The sequence below is a fragment of the Phoxinus phoxinus genome (assembly GCF_949152265.1).
Source record: "Phoxinus phoxinus genome assembly, chromosome: 8".
NCBI classification, from domain to species: Eukaryota; Metazoa; Chordata; class Actinopteri; order Cypriniformes; family Leuciscidae; genus Phoxinus; species Phoxinus phoxinus.
The window spans coordinates 34,153,346-34,170,781 of record NC_136883.1 but is presented as its reverse complement, the minus strand read 5'-3'; the positions used below and the strand labels follow the sequence as shown (position 1 = coordinate 34,170,781).

Below are 17,436 nucleotides of genomic sequence, written 5' to 3'. Positions count from 1 at the left end.
GCGGGCACATTTATAACACCGGGGACACTGTGTTTGTGTACTGACTGACCGTTCGTTAGTTTCGTTTTTACAGAAACCGCGGAACGTGCAGTGTGTAGTGGTTGTGGGCACTGGACAGTGGGCACGCTCACTACACGTAAAGCACAATCGGTGTGAGCCGATTTTATGTGTGCAAACCCTGTGTTGAACGGGGCTGTGCTTGTGTGAATGAATGGGCACTGGGTGGGCATTGCAGTTACACACATTACACCATCGGCCTTGGCCGGAACACCAGAAATTAAACTCTTTTTTAGATTTATCTGGGTCGCCGTGAAAACGGCGTTTGTGTGCAGGCAAACGGGCTTTACGGCCGGTTTGTTGGCTGCTGAGTACACTGGTACAAACACGGAACTTAGGGCTGTACAAGCGGGAATCTTTGGTGGAAGTCCGGCCGCAGCGGGACCCGAACACCGTCTTTTTCCTAGCAGGGCTAGGATGGCGCCGAGGCCTCGGGCTTGATTGAGATCTTGGGCCGAGGACCACGCGGTGGCGGGCGGCGTCCGGCGGAGCGAGACCGTGGTCTCTCTCGGGCCTGTTGCTGCTGGGCCGGCGCGGCGGGCGCGGGGCGCTGCTGAGTTCGGGCAGGCGGCTGTTTAGGGCGGCCTGTTGCGGAACTGGAGCGCTTTGGCAGGAAATGTCTCATGGCCTGCGAAGTTTTCTGTACCTCGGCGAATCGGTCCGCGAAGTCCTTCACGGAGGATCCGAAGAGGCCAGCCGGTGAAATGGGGGCGTCGAGAAACGCAGAGCGCTCGGATTCCGCCATTTCAGAGAGAGTCAGCCATAAATGTCTCTCAGAAACAGTAGCTGTGGCCATAATCCTGCCGATGGCGTGTGCGGCGGACTTTGTAGCGCGAAGAGCTAGGTCTGTGGCGCTACGCAAGTCCGGAACACTGATCGCGCCCGGGCCTTCCTCGTCTAGCTTGCAGAGGAGGTTGGCCTGGTGGATTTGAAGCACCGCCATGGTGTGCAGTGCCGATGCAGCTTGTCCGGCGGCGGAATACACGCGACCGTTCAGAGCTGAAGACGTGCGGCAAGCTTTGGATGGTAGGACTCCCTTAGCCCGCCGTCCCGCAGAGGGTGGGCAAAGGTGAGTCGCTACCGCCTCCTCGACCGGAGGGAGAGCGTGGTAGCCTCTGTCTCGAGCACCGTCCACTACGGAGAATGCTGGCGAGGCAGAAGTACGTACTCTGGCTGAAAATGGCGCCTTCCATGATTTCGCTACCTCTTCGTGAAGCTCAGGAAGAAACGGTGCGTGTCTGGAGGGGGGCGCAGCGCGGTCTCCAGAGAGGAAGCGTCCATCCAGCCGGTTGAGTGCAGGTTGTTCGGGCGTCGACCAATCGAGGCCGAGGCTCGACACGGCCTGTGTGAGCAGACGCATCAGTTCCGCCTCGATGCTGATCTTCCCTCCTCTGCGCTCTCGAACAGCGGGGGAGGGGAGGTCCACAGAGCTCGCCCAACCCTCGCTCTCCGAAGCGAGAAGCGAACAGCAATCATCATCTCCCTCTGATACAGCTTGCTGGTCGTCATCCATAACGGACAAAGCGGCGTGCTGCGGCTGTTGTCCGTCGGTGAGCGACTCGAGCGAGACGTTGAGAGGAGCTAGCGGCGGCGGCGAGCTCCTCGTGGAGGGAGGTTCCGGGACCCGCTGAGCACGGCGCTTTTTACGGCGCGGCGCTACAGGGGGCGGTTGAGCAGCTTCGGCGAAAGATGCAAGGCGAGTCCGCAGAGTCGCGATTGGCATCATGTCGCAGTGATGGCAGCCGCCATCACCGAGAGCGATAGCTGCATGTTCCTCGCCCAAGCAGGAAACACATAACTCGTGGTGGTCCCCGTCGATGAGCGCGGCTCGGCAGGAGCCGCAGGAAAAGCGAGACATCTTTATAAAGACGCTCGTGCTCTTTTGTGAGGAAAAAGCGTGTGACGCGGTAGGCGAACACACACACAAAACACACACAAAACTGAAAGGATATATCCACGCCGGAGAAGCGCAGCAGGGAACGGCGGCTGAAGGCGGCGAAGACCAGCGGCTTCAGGTAAGGGCTCGTCCTGCTGAGGTGCTTGTATCCAAACGGCTGTGGCGGCTCGAATCAATCCAGCGATGCGTGCAGCTTCGTTGAATTTAAGAAAATCGGCGTGTTAGACAGCTATGCTCGTATTTATAGGCCTAGGCCACGCCTGTTTGGGCGGGAGGTGACGCAGAAGGGCGCGAAGCGTCCTCATTGGTCAGCGTCCTGGCCTCGCATAGGCTGTGCTTTTCTGGCAGAGCAGCCAATGGGTGAGCTGTATTGCTCCGCCTAGGTTGTATGCTTCAGAAAAGCGTTTTACAATATTACAAAATTAAGGATTAATTTTTGGCTTCAATCTCGACAAAGAAATATCTTTCCCGTAGCGTTCTTTCGACGCAGTACGAGAGAACTCTACGTAAGAGAACAATTTCCCCTCAGGGATTATTAAAGTACAGTGGTAGAAATTCCCCTTACCTGACCTAACTTCAGTTAACATGCATCTCCAGTCGACACTTAAAATGTGGTATTTGGTACGGGGGCCCAGCAAGATGGTTTATACCCAGGGCCCAAAATTAGTGCCGTCTCCAGTCGACATGCTGAGACGGCCGATGTCTCGCCTCTTATGAACACTATCCCTAACCTGCTGTTCAACAGTGACCACACTGACTCCAGACAATGCCTTCGAATGCTTCAATCACAGAGGATTCCCATCGACAAGAGTACAAGAGTTTTTATGAATGGTATTCAATATGAATGGTTCTTCATACATTTCTATTACTAGGTAAAAGCAAAGATTTCTTGATTACTTCAGCTTGTTGTCATGAGGTTATACATTTAGATATTCAGACAGCTGTTTAGTTTAGTTTCCTCTTTCACACACCCTGAATTTGGCCCAAGTGTTGTTGGAGACCTTTTGCTTTCAAAAGCATAAATGTTAATCCTGCAGAAAAGGTAATGTTAGTTATGATTAATTAAAAATGTACTCCACAGTATTTATGACTGCATTTATATATCTGTCTATGTCTGCCTGGCTAACTTTTGGCCATGGCTGTAGATTAAGAGTAAATATACATATTAAAAAAAACCTCTAATACATTATTAGTATTGCATATAAAATATTTTTTTTAAAGTTTCTGGAGCTGCATTTTCTGAAAAAAAAAAAAAAAATCTGTAAACTTAATAACAGATATAACACTCATCAAAATGTATATACCGGTACTGTAGTTGTAGAATACATTTTTGAACTAATACAAGTGCTCAATGTGGTACAAAGTCTAGGAAAAGCAACAAAATACAGTTCCTGGAATAATTTTTATGTTACAAAGTGCTAAGGTCATCATTACAAATAACCTTTTTATTTCAGCAAGGACCTAATTGAGACCTTTTTCTTTTGATTAATAGTTCAAAGCAAGATTTCAGTTGTGTATGGCAGAAGACCTTGAGTGACAGATGCAATAAATGTACATTTTCTTTATTCCAAAAAGATAACGATGCAGTTCCATAACAATAACATTTCTCAATAAAATATTTACACACACGTTTTAAAAGTACATTAGCATCCCTTCAGAGGCATTATGTATACCATCGTCAGACAGCTGAAGCCACTAGCAGCTTACTAGATATTTATTTCTAATAGCCTGGCAACACAATTCTCATCTGGAGACGTGAATAACAAATGATTCATGTTTGCCATTTGCCGTCATCATATTTAGCGAGAGCTTGCTTTTTAATGAGAGGAACAGAACATCCAGTAACAGCCGTGCCTATTCTGAACTACTAGCTAGGATTGGTTTGGTTCTGTGTCAAAGACATTATATTTCCAGGACAGTAAGAGGAGATTTGAGCTATAAACCTGTTCGCAAGTAAAGACAACGAAGAGACTAAAGCAAACTGGGCTGTGAAAGAAAAGCTGAACTTCTTTATTGCCCATTTTGAGCCATGTATAAGCTAAATGTGAAAACCTAATTAAACCTAAGACAGAGTAACTGCAACTTTTGTCCACAAACTGTCTCAAACAAACTCCACTGAAGCTCTATCATATACAGTGTGGACACAACCAACAAGCATGGTAGGCTACTCAACATTTAACAGAAAATAAAAATATTGCTTCCTTCAATATATCCAATCAACATTTTTCCAATATCCAAGTTCTGCTATTAAAGTTATAAAATGCTTCCAATTCTATTATGCTTTTAGCGGAAGATGTCACCGTAGCAACTAATGGACACTTTAAAAAATAATTGCAAATACACACGAGGCTGCAAACGTGTAATTACACACACACACACACACACACACGCCTCGTTCTGATTTTGGAGTTTGTCTCAGCAGAACTCGCACAATGACTGAATAACTCAGGCAATAAACATGCAAGTGACTCCACAAACCTAACCTACTGTATGCAAAAACCAATAAATAAGCAACTGGAAACTGCAAATCAACAAGAAAATATATGTACAGTATATAGTTTTTTTGAGGAGGTGGAATGCTTGTGCAGTTTAGCATATTAAGGCAATATTAGGGAGACGTGAGGGGAAAATGCTACATTGCTTGTCTAAATGAATGAAACATGCCATTGTGCTACAAAACCATATTCTGTGGCGTTACTACTAAAAGAAAAAGGTCTTTCTTGTTCATATACACTTCGAAATCTTGATGAAAACGAATGTGACCGTAAGAAAAAAAGAAGAAAAAATAGTGCAACTACAGGGGGTTTCGAGAACTAGCTAACCAAACTAACTAACCCGTTGTGTCTGTCATCCATAGGGATCATAACCATTCCCGTATGAGAACTCATTCCTGGTTCAGTGATACAACACAGATACACCAACCAGTAACAATGCTTTAACCGCTCAAATACTGAATGACCTGCACGGAAAACACACATTCTAGTGTTTACTAGCCACCCTCACACACGTCACATGACTACAAGCTCAAAGTCATTGGCATTATTACATGAAATGATTGACAGTTTTGTTGATAACATCGCTACAGACAATAACGCCAGCATTTCAAGCTCGGCTACGGTGTGCAATACTTTACGTGATAAACGCTGAATGAGGAGGGCTACGCTGTGTGTCAGAAATAAAAATGGAATTAATTTAACCAGATTGTGATCATTTCCCATAGAAGAAAAAACAAGTTTGCTCTGTAAAGGCAAACTCCTGTGTTGTGTGTAAGTTGAAATTAAAACAGAGGCCCGGTTGCAGCGAGGCTCAACGCCAGGTGAACAGGTTGATGTTGTTTGACTGTGTCACTGTTCAACCAGCCCAGCGGTGTGTGCGGGGCTCTCAGATCTTCTTGGGCCGGTGAGATCTTCCCAGATGGTAGTAGTAGGACAGCGTGACGGTGAGGAAGAATATGCGGCTGAGGAGGAGGAGGATGGCAGTGTTTGGCAGAGAGCCCAGTTCCATCAGAGTGACGGAGGTCACTGTAACACAGGCAAGTGTACAAAGACATTCATGATCCAAATATCAAGATAGTTTTGAGGAAACACATGGATTATAAATATCACAATGACTAATTAAACTTAAGATATTATTCAATACGATATTTCAATGTTTTTGAAAGAAGTCACCAGGGTTGCATTTACTTGATCGAAATACAGAATACAGAAAAAACTGTAATATTGTAAAATATATTTTTTTCAATTTAAAATAACTGTTTCCTATTTGAATATATTTTCAAATGTAATTTATTCCTGTGATGCAAAGCTGAATTTTGAGCATCATTACTCCAGTCTTCAGTGTCACATGATCCTTCAGAAATCATTCTAATATGCTCAATTGCTGCTCAATAATTTTTTTATTATTATTATCAATGTTGAAAACCGTTTTGTCATGTTTCTTTGATGAATAGAAAGTTCAAAAGAACTAAAAATTTGTAAGATTATAATTGTCTTCATTGTCACTTTTGATTAATTTAAAGAATCATTTCTATATCAATTTCTTTGAAAAAAAAACATTGACCCTAATCTTTTGAAATGCTATGTAGTTCTCTGGAATCCTTGATTCTGATTGGTCAATTGCGGCAGTATATTTGTATAATGACCCCAACCCTTAACCTATTTCACTGTCCATTGAAACATATCAGTGTTTTCTGTTTTTGATATTACTGTTCTCTTTTTTCAATATCAGTGTAATTGGTCACATCAGGCATCTCAAAACAATTACTTTTACTGTGTGTAATAAAAACGACATTGGAGGGCAATTTTAATATACTGTATATGGTGAGCATAAAGCTCAGGAGACTCCAGAAAATAAACTTCACTCAGAAGAACTGGTAAGAGACAAAAAGCTGGATGGGAGGAAGACATGATACACTGTTAATAAAAAAAAGTTAATAAAAAAGTTTATTAATATAATATATAAAGCAAGATAAAAAACAAATAAAACAAATACAATTATTTATTTGGCAAGTAGTCATGTAATAGGTGAAAAACTATACAGGAAGTTTATTTGTTGATAATGCTATTGGACTACCATATTTGGGACAGCTGCTCAATATAAACAAAATGTTCATATTATTAAAAAAATATATATGTCAATCAACTATATGTGTAAAACACTGTATGTACTGTACTTAAATGAATCCATTGAGAGACCACCACCACTAGAGGGCAGTGCCATCATGACATTACAGGGCTGATGAAATACAGCATGCACAAGACACTAGTTCTCATTGATACAAACCTAAAAACTGGATGGCGAAGTAGCAGGCCTCGCTAAGTAACGTCCACTGGATGATAACCTTCTCAGCGGTGTACAAGCCATTCCACATGATCAGGGAGAGGCCTGCCAGAAAGAGGACAGAAATATACACTACTGTTCAAAAGTTTGGATCAGTAAGTTCTCTCCAGTCTTTCTTTTTAAGAAATTAATACTTTTATTCCAGTAAGGATGCATTACATTTATCAAAAGTGACATTTATAATGTTATAAAGATTTATATTTCAAATAAATCCAGTTCCTCTTGAACTTGCTATTCATCAAAGAAAGCTTATCATGGTTTCCACAAGAAGGCTAAGCAGCACAGATGTTTCCAACATTTATAATACATTTATAACACTAAAGACTTGCATCACAATGAATAAATTACATTTTGAAATATATTTAAATAGAAAATAGTTACTTTAAATTGAAATAATATTTCATAATTTTAAAATAAATTTGACTGATTTTGCTCAAATAAATGCAGCCTTGGTGAGCAGAAGAGACTTCTGTCAAAAACATTAAAAAATTCCTACTGACTCCAAACTTTTTCAAATTTTTTAAAACATCACTTTTTTTTTGAAGTTGCAACTGCTAGACAAACATTCAAACAAACCCTGTGTGTCACATTGTGCTACAACATCCTTTAGACGAAATGTGTTTGCTTCACAGTTCTATAAAATATAATATAAATAAACTAAGTTCTGTCATGAAACTCTAGATGGCGTAGTAGGCTATCTGCTTGATGTATCAGCAGCCAATGAGCTTTCTGCTCATCTTTCAAATACTTGGTCAGTGTTCAGGGTTTCAGAAACTCTCCACCTTCCCCAGCTCCACCTGTATAGATTTGCTAATTCATGTATGCTATCATACAGCAGCAGCATGTACTTGCTCACAGCAGCGTTTTGTGTATGAGCAGTGGCAAGTCTGTCATGTTGAGTCATGTTTAAACCAAAGTTTAAACCAATGAATAATAGAAGTACATTTTAGAAATGGCAGATAAAAACAGAAAAAAGGTGGCAAAAAAAGCGAAAAGAAATGAGTGAGATGACACAAATGTTCACTGTTCATTAAGAACTTAAAGGTAAATAATCACTGGGGGACAGATGGATGGATGGATGGATGGATGGATGGATGGATGGATGGATGGATGGATGGATGGAAAATCCTTCCTGTACACCTTGAGATACCAAAGAACAGTGGATGTCATGTACTGACAGACTTCGCAATTACCAGGAGGAATTAGATGAGTAATATTAAAAACATGTCTCATCTATTTATTTTCTGAGGGAAAGATGTTAAAAGGAAGCAGGTAGAGAGGGGAATAATTGCACTACTAATCTGTGCAAATTTGTTGTCAGTGGGACAGAAAGAGTTCGATTTAATGTGCAATTACATGAATGAGCAGCGGAGAGCGTGCAGCCCTGCAGGGAATATTTCCTTCTCGCTTCTCTTCACAATCCACTGGCCATTTAAACACAAACACACATCCTACAGTAAGAGCCCCTTGAGTAGAAGAAGGGTAAAAAGACAGAAGTCTGTTTACGGCCCATCAATAGATGCACTGACCACATGACAACCTCTAACTAAGGCTGTGAGAGATCATTAGGCAACGCTGCGTTATTAAAAATGACATGAATGTGACTTACTGAGAATGGCCCCTCCATAGAGACGTATAGAGACACTGGTGGCTGTTTGCTCCTGATCAAATACAACCTCATACAGCTGGTTGGGGAACGCTAGGGCCTATAAATCACACACACAAAACCACTTGATGACGACTAGACTCATTGTGATACTGAAGATAGTAAGAAAGCAATGCTCCTGAGAACTTCTGGAGCTTCAGGTACTGAAACTCACCATAAGGGCCATGACTGTGAAAACCACAGCAGAGAAGAGAATCCATAACCTTGAGAAAGAAAAAACATCAGAGTCAGTCGAGAAAACAGCTAACTTTGATTGTGTATTCTCTATTATAAAATGCCATGGGCAGATAGCAATGCTATAAAGAGGGATTTAAAAGCCTGAGAACATATCTGGGATTCAAAATTGCATTTAAACCTGGATATAAACTGAAAGAAACTTTGATTTAGTCTATTTCTTGGCCGCTGTATATAAATGTCATTACGCCATTAAAATAAACCATCCACTTGTTTCTGATGCTGGGAACCTTCTGAAGTCTGTACAGAGACACAAACCAGCTGTCTATTTTATTGATTATGATCCATGATTATTGTTGTGACGCTCACATCCAGTGTAAGTGTCAGCCGCTAAGCGACTGAACACCAGTGGGCGGGGCCTATGGTGCGGTGACGCATAAGTACCGGTATTCGACGATGTCTTGCTCTGGAGGCAGTCATATACAAATGTTTTATTTATAATGACCACGTTTTAAGCTATAAAACTTGCAGGGTGTTTTAATGGTACAAAGACCTCTTATATGTCAAATGATCAAGGCAAGAGATTTCTCATATGATGACCCCCTTAGTATAAAATTAAAATATTAATTATTTCCCCGCCAGTGTTTTTGCAAAAAGTTGCAAGCCAGAGCCATCATTTTTTATGTTTGATGTTGAAGTTTCATGGCCCCCAGAATATTTTGTGAATATATGAATATCTGAACATGCAATATACATACATCAAAAGAAAGAATAGAGCCTCTGTTTTTAAACAAAAAAAAAGTTATTCTAGCTTCATGCTTTCTTTTTTTTAGTAATACTTGAATGTGGCTAAGTTTCATAAAATAAAAACAACATTGATCAAAAAGCTGAGAAAATCAAGTTGTCAAAGACTACTGAATGGGGAACTGCTTCACAGTCCTATACCTCATCCTGGGTCGATATTTATTTAGTTAACATTAGTCATTTTTTATTTATATGGTGTTTAATGTTGATAATCGCATTATTTTACATATGCATCTGCTAATGCACATTGACAATTTTTACAGACAATAGTGTAAATTATCAAAAAAAGGCCTCCACTGATTACATTCCAGAAATATGTTGTCACTGAACGGTGTGAAATTCAAACTGAGGTATGAAGACTTCACAAATGACACATCTAATGCACATAAATTAGGAGCTAATAATATTGCAGGGGATTCTTCTTACATAAATCATTTCCATTAGTGTCCAAAGACAGACAAAACGCTACACGCTGCTCAAACAGAACCTGGATTTGTACAATTATCAGGTTCAGGGTTCAGCTGGTTCAGCTGTGGCCTGTCAAAATAACTGTGCTTTAATTAAAGGCCTGCTATTTTCTGCACTGTTGACCCAAGGCAGAATTGTAATAAATGCGGTGTATGAGTAGCCTGGCCAGCCAGACTTACATCAAGATGTTTAGTCTGGACACTCTCCATAGACTAGGCTTACTCCGAGAGGCGGGATAAACGGCTGTCTCTCAAAATCCCTCTGCACGCAATAGGATAGCGCTACAACCAATCAGAGCAACGAAGAAGGTGACGTTTTCCCACCAGCGGAGCTAATTGGTATATTAAACTTTTTCCGTATCCAGTCGGCAAAACTCCGAACACATCTTCCTTTTTTAAAAATGATTTAAGTGCCGTTTTTTGCTCTTTTCTTAAAGAGAAACTTAACTCCAAGTCCTCCAGAGTCGCGGCCAAAGCCGATTCGAAAGACTGCTGTTCGACAGCTGCTGCCGCCATTCTTTGTTTACAAGTGCCTATGCCAGCCGTCGCAACTCTGTCGTCATATGTTAAGCCCGCCCCGCATGCTCTATACACGACGTGATTGGCCTGACCCAATCTGGGTTTTTGCTGCTAGAATGTGTATTGAGAGTTGCTAGACTGGCCCTGGCTGCAAAATACATTTTGCTGCCGCTAGGGGCGTCTAGATTTCTAGGCTAGTGTATGAGAGCAATCTCCCCTAAGCACCACAGTGCAGAGCGAGTGGCAGAACAGCACGGGGATGTCGTCTTACCTCAGTCCCACAGGCTCTCGAACCGCAAACTTGATCTCATTCCCCAGCATCTGGCTGATCTGAGAGAGAAGAGGAGGAAGTGAAGAGAGGAATAAAGAAAGATGCGGGGAGAGAGATAGACACGAGGGAGAAAAACGCGACACTCAGAATAATAACAAATTGTCACATCCAGCAGAAGAGTAATTTGCGACAGAAACATCCCGTCTGAATTCACTTCGGATGAACAAAAACAACTAAATCAGTCTGAAGCATGATGAATTAATAGTGCATGGTGAGTTATCCACAGTGGTGTGGAGCGAATCATTAAAACATCTTTAATTAAAGTGAAGAAACCTGTTGTCAACATTGACGTCTGGTGGCCACCGGTGGATTAATAACACAATATATTTAGCATGAAACCCAATTCGATGATAAATTAGCAAATGCAGCCACCCACACGAAGTCTCTGATGATTTCCAGAGATTCACACATTTTCAGGTTCATGGCTGCCGTTCAATGCAGCCACCTACTTCTTCATAGCTGTTCAACAAAGATGGCAACACTTCAAGGGAATCAAAGTGTTGGCAAACTCGTCCTTTGTTTAATCACTTTTTTTGAAAGGTGAGCCTCTTCTATCATTAGAGGCATATCACACAATCCCATATGGCTGCTTAAAACAGTGTCGTAAAAAACATTTCTCCTAAAGGAGCATTTTGGTTTCTAAGGAAATATTTTATTTAAAGAGATAGTTCATCCAAAAATAAAAATTGTCATTAATTGCTCACCCTCATGTCGATCCAAACCTGTAAGACTTTCGTTCATCTTCAGAACACAAATGAAGATATTTCTAATGAAATCTGAGTGATTTCTGTCTCTCCATTGACAGCTACGCAACTACCACTTTGATGCTTCAAAAGTTCATAAAGAAATCATAAAACTAATCCATATGAATTGAGCGGTTTAGTCCAAAGAGACTCGATCGCTTTATATGATGAGCAGATTGAATTTAGGCTGTACTATATCATTCAAAGTTTTAGTAACATTTTTTAATGTTTTTGAAAGAAATATTGTGAAATATTATTGCAATTTTAAATAACTTTTTTATATTTAAATGTGATTTATTCCTGAGATTGCAATGCTAAATTTTCAGCATCATTTACTCCAGTCTTCAGTGTCACATGATCCTTCAGAAATCATTCTAATATGCTGATTTGCTGATCAGAAAACATTGCTAATTATTATCAATGTTCAAAACAGTTGTGCTGCTGCTGCTTAATATTTTTTCAGGAAACTTGATTTTTTTTTATGAATATAAAGTTCAGAAGAACAGCATTGATTTAAACAGAATTTCTTTGTAAAATTACAAATGTGTTTACTGTTACTTTTGATCAATTTTGATAAAAAAAGTATTTATTTCAACAAAAAACAAAACAAATCATGCTGACCCAAAACGTTTGAAGGGATGTAGTAGCCTATATATAACCAGCATACTAATTTGAGTCAAAATCTGCATGAATGTCAGAACGCAATGAGATCACATGCTGGATTGCTACTCTATTGATTTGTGCATGGAAGAAGCATTTTAATTTGAGCCACAACTCCAGGTTTGCTGATTGATGACATTTTAAATGCTGTGATGGATATGAGTGGGATGTGTTTCTTTTATTCTCATCTAATGTCAATAAAAAGCCACACCTCCAGAACCCCTCTGTATGGGTTTCCTTAAAGACTGTGAAATAAGACAGAATAGGAGTGCAATAGGGAGATAAGAAAGAGAAAGCGAGCGTGAGAGACAGAGCGGAGGCAGAGAGGTGGGGAAATAAGCATGCAGAGATAAAGAGAGAACACACACTATGAGGGCTGCGATTGTGTAAGTCCCTGTAGATCCTGCCACAGTGATACAGCAGACGCTGCAGCTGGACTTCATACTGGGATGTGCTAATGACTCGAAAATAAATTAGATTTGGTGACTGCCAGAATGTAGACGCCCAGAGCTGTCGAAATCACCACAACTTCCAATATCACCCAAAGTAAACAAGAGAAATAATAGGAGTTTTTCCGTAACATCCGATACTACCGCCTCGTGCTGCCACACAACATGTATTTTAGCCTCTGCTGAGAGACTGTTCAAGTTAATGAAATAACACAATATCTTTCAAAGAGCAGACAGACAGACTTATTTTCCGGTTTAGAGAGTGAAGAGTTCTGAAAGAGTCAAATAAGATTTCTGCATGACAAGACAAGAAAATGCCTAGCAATAAAACACAATGAATAAATATAATGTAACTACATAGAATGGGGTGCAAATATCAAAATACAAGGCCCGCTCACAAGGATGAAAACTATAATGATAAAAATAAAGATACAGTTCTAAAAATAATATCAGAGTTCACGCCAAATATGACGGAACAGAGACACAATACCGTTGGAATCACTTCCAGAATTATTTTTTCCAACTGATGAATGATTAAAAACATTGACAGCCGTAAATCGCCCGCTGGTGTGGACGCTAATATAGTTATCGTTCTTTGTGTGAACAGGACTTTTGAAACATAAAAGTTCAATGTAAAAGTAAAATGAAGAAATCTTTCTTATTCTGAACTGTTTTGTTGCATTCTGACAAAAAATAATGCAGAAATTGTGACATTGATCATTGATCTTTGTACAGAAGGTCACATGTTGTTCAAATAATTTGATCAGATTGTATCGTATCTTTAAAATGAGTTGTTCAAAAGAAAAAAGGATATAAGATTACTTCATGTTTTCTTGGTTTTGAGCTTGACAATACAGCATTAAAAATATATTTTGAGCTGCTAATCCCACCTCGAAACCTACCCATAAGCATTTCTTAAAAATAAAAAAGTAAAGAAAAAAACATAACAGACAGACAAGAGTAATCAAAATAATTTATTTATCTAAAAAAAAAATTAAGTCAAAAGCGGTACCAAAAGAAGTCCAAATGGCGATATGTTGCAGTGCTCTGTGGCGGTAAATAATGGATCAAGATGTATTTAATTCTTTGCATTTGTAAAATTGTTTAATATTTATATATATATATATATATATATATATATATATATTTTAGAGCACCTAACCACACTATGCGTAACGGGCAAATAAGTAAAGTCATTGCTATTTATTGCGAAAACTGACCAGAAAACAGAATAAAAGTATTACAAACAACTTGTATTGTAATCCAAGTCTTCTGAAGCCATACGAACAGAGTGGAACTTGTGTCCCGTTTTATATTATATAATATAATACACAAATGGTTTAGGGGTAGGGGTTGAGTTACGTGCTCAAAATAGTGTAAATAAAGAAAGTCAAATAAATGTAGATAAAATGATGCTGGCTGGTTATATTGAAAATCACACCCCAGCATATATTTCATAATGGCAAAACTATACCTCCATTCATGGGGATAAATCTCCCATGCCCATCGCGCCTGTGTATGACACCAAAGGTTTCTAATTGAAAGCAATGGAGTATCCTGCACGTCGAAAAAGGACTCTAAAGGGGTTCCCCGTGTTAAAACGTGACGGTCCTGACCAAGCGTCAATATGTTAGGAATGAGAATGTGTTGAGCCGTAAGTTTAGAAGTTTAGAAACCACCATTTCTAAATTGTTAAAGTGGGATGATAACCCAAGTACTCATTAATGGGATTTTTAATAATGACTAAGACAGCTTAAAGTCTGGCGTATCTAAAGTCGGTATGTTCAACTTCAATAGATCTGTGAAAGAAAGTGTGCTGACTTTCTCAATTACAGTGTGGATCGGCAGCTCCACAGTTCTGCAGAGGTCAGAGTAGTTATATAGTGCAGTCTGCCTCCAATTATAGGTCGTGATCTTTCCACCATTGATGACATTTATGTCTCACGTTTGCAGAGAAAAGGTCTCACAGTTCTGAAAGATCTCACACATCCGGCCGGACACCTCTAGACAGACGCTTCACGGCCAATTTAAAACTAAGTCCACACTTTTTTTTAGCGGCACTTATTTTAGGATTGTTCTTGCTCTTAATTCCTCTGGTATTTATGCATCTGTATTTCGATGGGATATATACTTTATGTATGCATGTGTGTTTTTCTCATTCTTTGTATTTGTAAGTTTATTGTATTTTAATGCATGTTATTATTGATGGTGAGCTCACCAGGAAAAATTCCAGACAACTAGGTTATGCCAATAAATAAAATATACTTTATCTGCAATTTATAATGATAACAAAGAAGTTACATAGAGTTACTCTACTAAGTAGAAACGTGTGCTTCCAGGTCAGAGGTAAACAACTGTAGTGATGATAAGACTAGATTAAATTTAAATCCAATCCAGTTTTAATTTTCGAGCTGTCATATTTCATTAAGATTCACAGCAGTAAATATTTCAGGCTCTAAGCGTGCTTTCCCAACTGCAAATTGCATTTCATCAGGTGGTTGGTTCTGTGATGGCCATCTTATACAAACAGTGTGAGCAGCCGAGACCTTTCTGAGCTCTAAAACAGCGCAAATATTTTCAATTTGCTGACCGCTTTGGCCTCTGCAAGACATTCAACATCCTAATTAGAGGCAACAGCAGGTCAGAGTCGAGCAGAAGATAAAAAACCAGGCAAAGCAATAATGAGAGTGATCTCCCAAAGCCCAGGTCGACTTGTGTGGAAGATACAATATATAAACATAAATTGTGCTTTTGAGGATATCAAACATCGCAAAGGGAAATGAAGAGATCAGTGGGTTTATTACCACATCTTTACACTGGCTCGGCTGTCAAAACAAATGCAACTTCCATTTGGATACTTCACGGGCCATTTAAAAGGCTGTGCACAAATAAAAACGGTGTGCATCATGTGATTGCGCATGTGTTCTGACATGTGCATCTGTTTGAATGAGGGTTTGGCCTCTGGCTGCTGTGACATTACTGAATCATGCATCTGTACACTCATTCTAGCATGCGTGGTTTTCACAGGAACAGACCCTACTCCAGGAAGCAGACCTGAATCATGAGCGTGAGACGCATTTAGCAGGAATAATCATGCAGGATAGTGTGGCACAGGCCAGCGAGCAGAGGCCGAGGGAAGGCAGGAACAGGAAGAAATAAACAATGCTGTTTATAATCAGCTCTGTGTGACCGCCTGCTCCTTCATCCTTCATCCTTCATCCTTCATCCTTCATCCTTCATCAAGCAACGGCACATGCGTGAAGGAAAGAATGTGCAACACAGGGAAAGGAAAGCAACAGAATTTCTATAGTAAATCAGTCATTTGAAGGATGTGACCCACAGTGTTAGGGAGTACTGTACTTTCGTGACCTGTAATCTAATCTCCAACACACAGCGGTGTAAATGCACCTTTACAACAAAGCAAGCTCTCCAGTATATATGAAGGGATAGTTCAGCCAAAACTGAAACTTTTGTCATGATTTATCCATCCACATCATTCCAAACCTGTATGACTTACTGACGTACAACAAAAGATAGAAAGATATTTGATTTTTTTTTCACACAATGAAAGCACATGGCGTCCAATGTTGTCCTGGACACCATGGATTTTCATTGTATGGGCAAAAAAGGTTGAAACATACTTCTTTTATCATACAATTTGAAACAACATGAGGGTGAGTAAATAATGAAAATTTTTGGCTCAAAATATCACTTTTGATGTTCCTCTTTTTTCATATATACACAACTCTGCAAAAGTTTGGGGTCAGTAATTTTTTTTTTTTTTTAAAGAAATGAATACTTTTATGCAACAATGACGCATTAAATTGATCTAAAGAGAGAGTAAGTGAGACATTAATGTTGAAAAAGATTCCCATTTCATGTAAATGCTGTTATTTTGAACTTTCTATTCATCAAAGAATCCTTAAAAAAAAATGCATCACGGTTTCCGGAAAAATATTAAGCGGCACGACTGTTTTTAAAATTGATAATAATAAGAAATGATAATAATATAATATTGTGACACTGAAGACTTCAGTAGGCCAAATGAGCCCCTGAAAATTTTAATTTGTCATCACAGGAATAAATTACATTTTAAGTTACATTCGTCATTCAATATTAACCTATTTTTTTATTCTGGCTTTGGCAACACATAAAAACGTTTTTGTAATAGGATCATGCTACTCAAACTAAATTAAAGTCAACCACTTTCAAGGACCTATGTTTGTTTTCACATACTTTCTAGTCCTTGAATCCATGTGTCTGAATTCAAGTAGTTTCAAGCAGCCTGGGAACCCTGAGTTGTTTAGTTATCGAAATTCATTCATTTAAATTCCTTTTATTGTTGAGTCAGAGAAATACTGCTCTGATATACTACGTATCTGCTCACTTAAAAATACACTGCATATTCAAAGTAGTTAGCTACTTTTTTTTCACAAGGATACCTTGACTGAAGTTTCATTTAAATCATGAGTAACCAAGCTACACTTTTAAAGTCCCCTCCTCAAACTGGACCCAGTTGTGCAAACCAGAAGATCTTTCATTGCAATCTCTGCAAATGGGAGCTTGTTAGATGCCTAAATCATATAATCCCATTAGTCTTTTCAAAGTATACTGAATAGCCATAGTGTTTAATACTGCTGAATGGCTCGGTTAAATCCTACAAAAGACCCTATATGTGACCCTGGACCATAAAACCAGTCACATGGGTCAATTTTATGAAATTGAGATTTATACATCATATGAAAGTTGAATAAATAAGCTTTCAATTGGTGTATGGTTTGTTAAGATAGGGTAATATTTGGCCGAGATACAACTATTGAAAATCTGGAA

General features: G+C 39.7%; 1 protein-coding gene across 2 annotated transcripts in view; it reads right to left on the bottom strand.

The window, feature by feature from the left end:
- Positions 1 to 2,760: 2,760 nt before the first annotated feature.
- The window catches only part of tp53i11b (tumor protein p53 inducible protein 11b), a 62,372-nt gene continuing 47,696 nt past the window's right edge, over positions 2,761 to 17,436 (bottom strand). Inside the window, exons 4-8 of one of the 2 annotated variants that reach the window (XM_079621894.1) lie at positions 10,695 to 10,753; positions 8,614 to 8,662; positions 8,403 to 8,499; positions 6,737 to 6,838; positions 2,761 to 5,475 (exon numbers count right to left, since the gene is read on the bottom strand). In XM_079621894.1, the coding sequence (XP_079478020.1) occupies positions 5,336 to 5,475; positions 6,737 to 6,838; positions 8,403 to 8,499; positions 8,614 to 8,662; positions 10,695 to 10,753 (447 nt within the window). In that variant the 3' untranslated portion in view covers positions 2,761 to 5,335. The remainder of the gene's footprint in view (positions 5,476 to 6,736; positions 6,839 to 8,402; positions 8,500 to 8,613; positions 8,663 to 10,694; positions 10,754 to 17,436) is intronic. The other variant, XM_079621895.1, reaches the window with a different exon arrangement.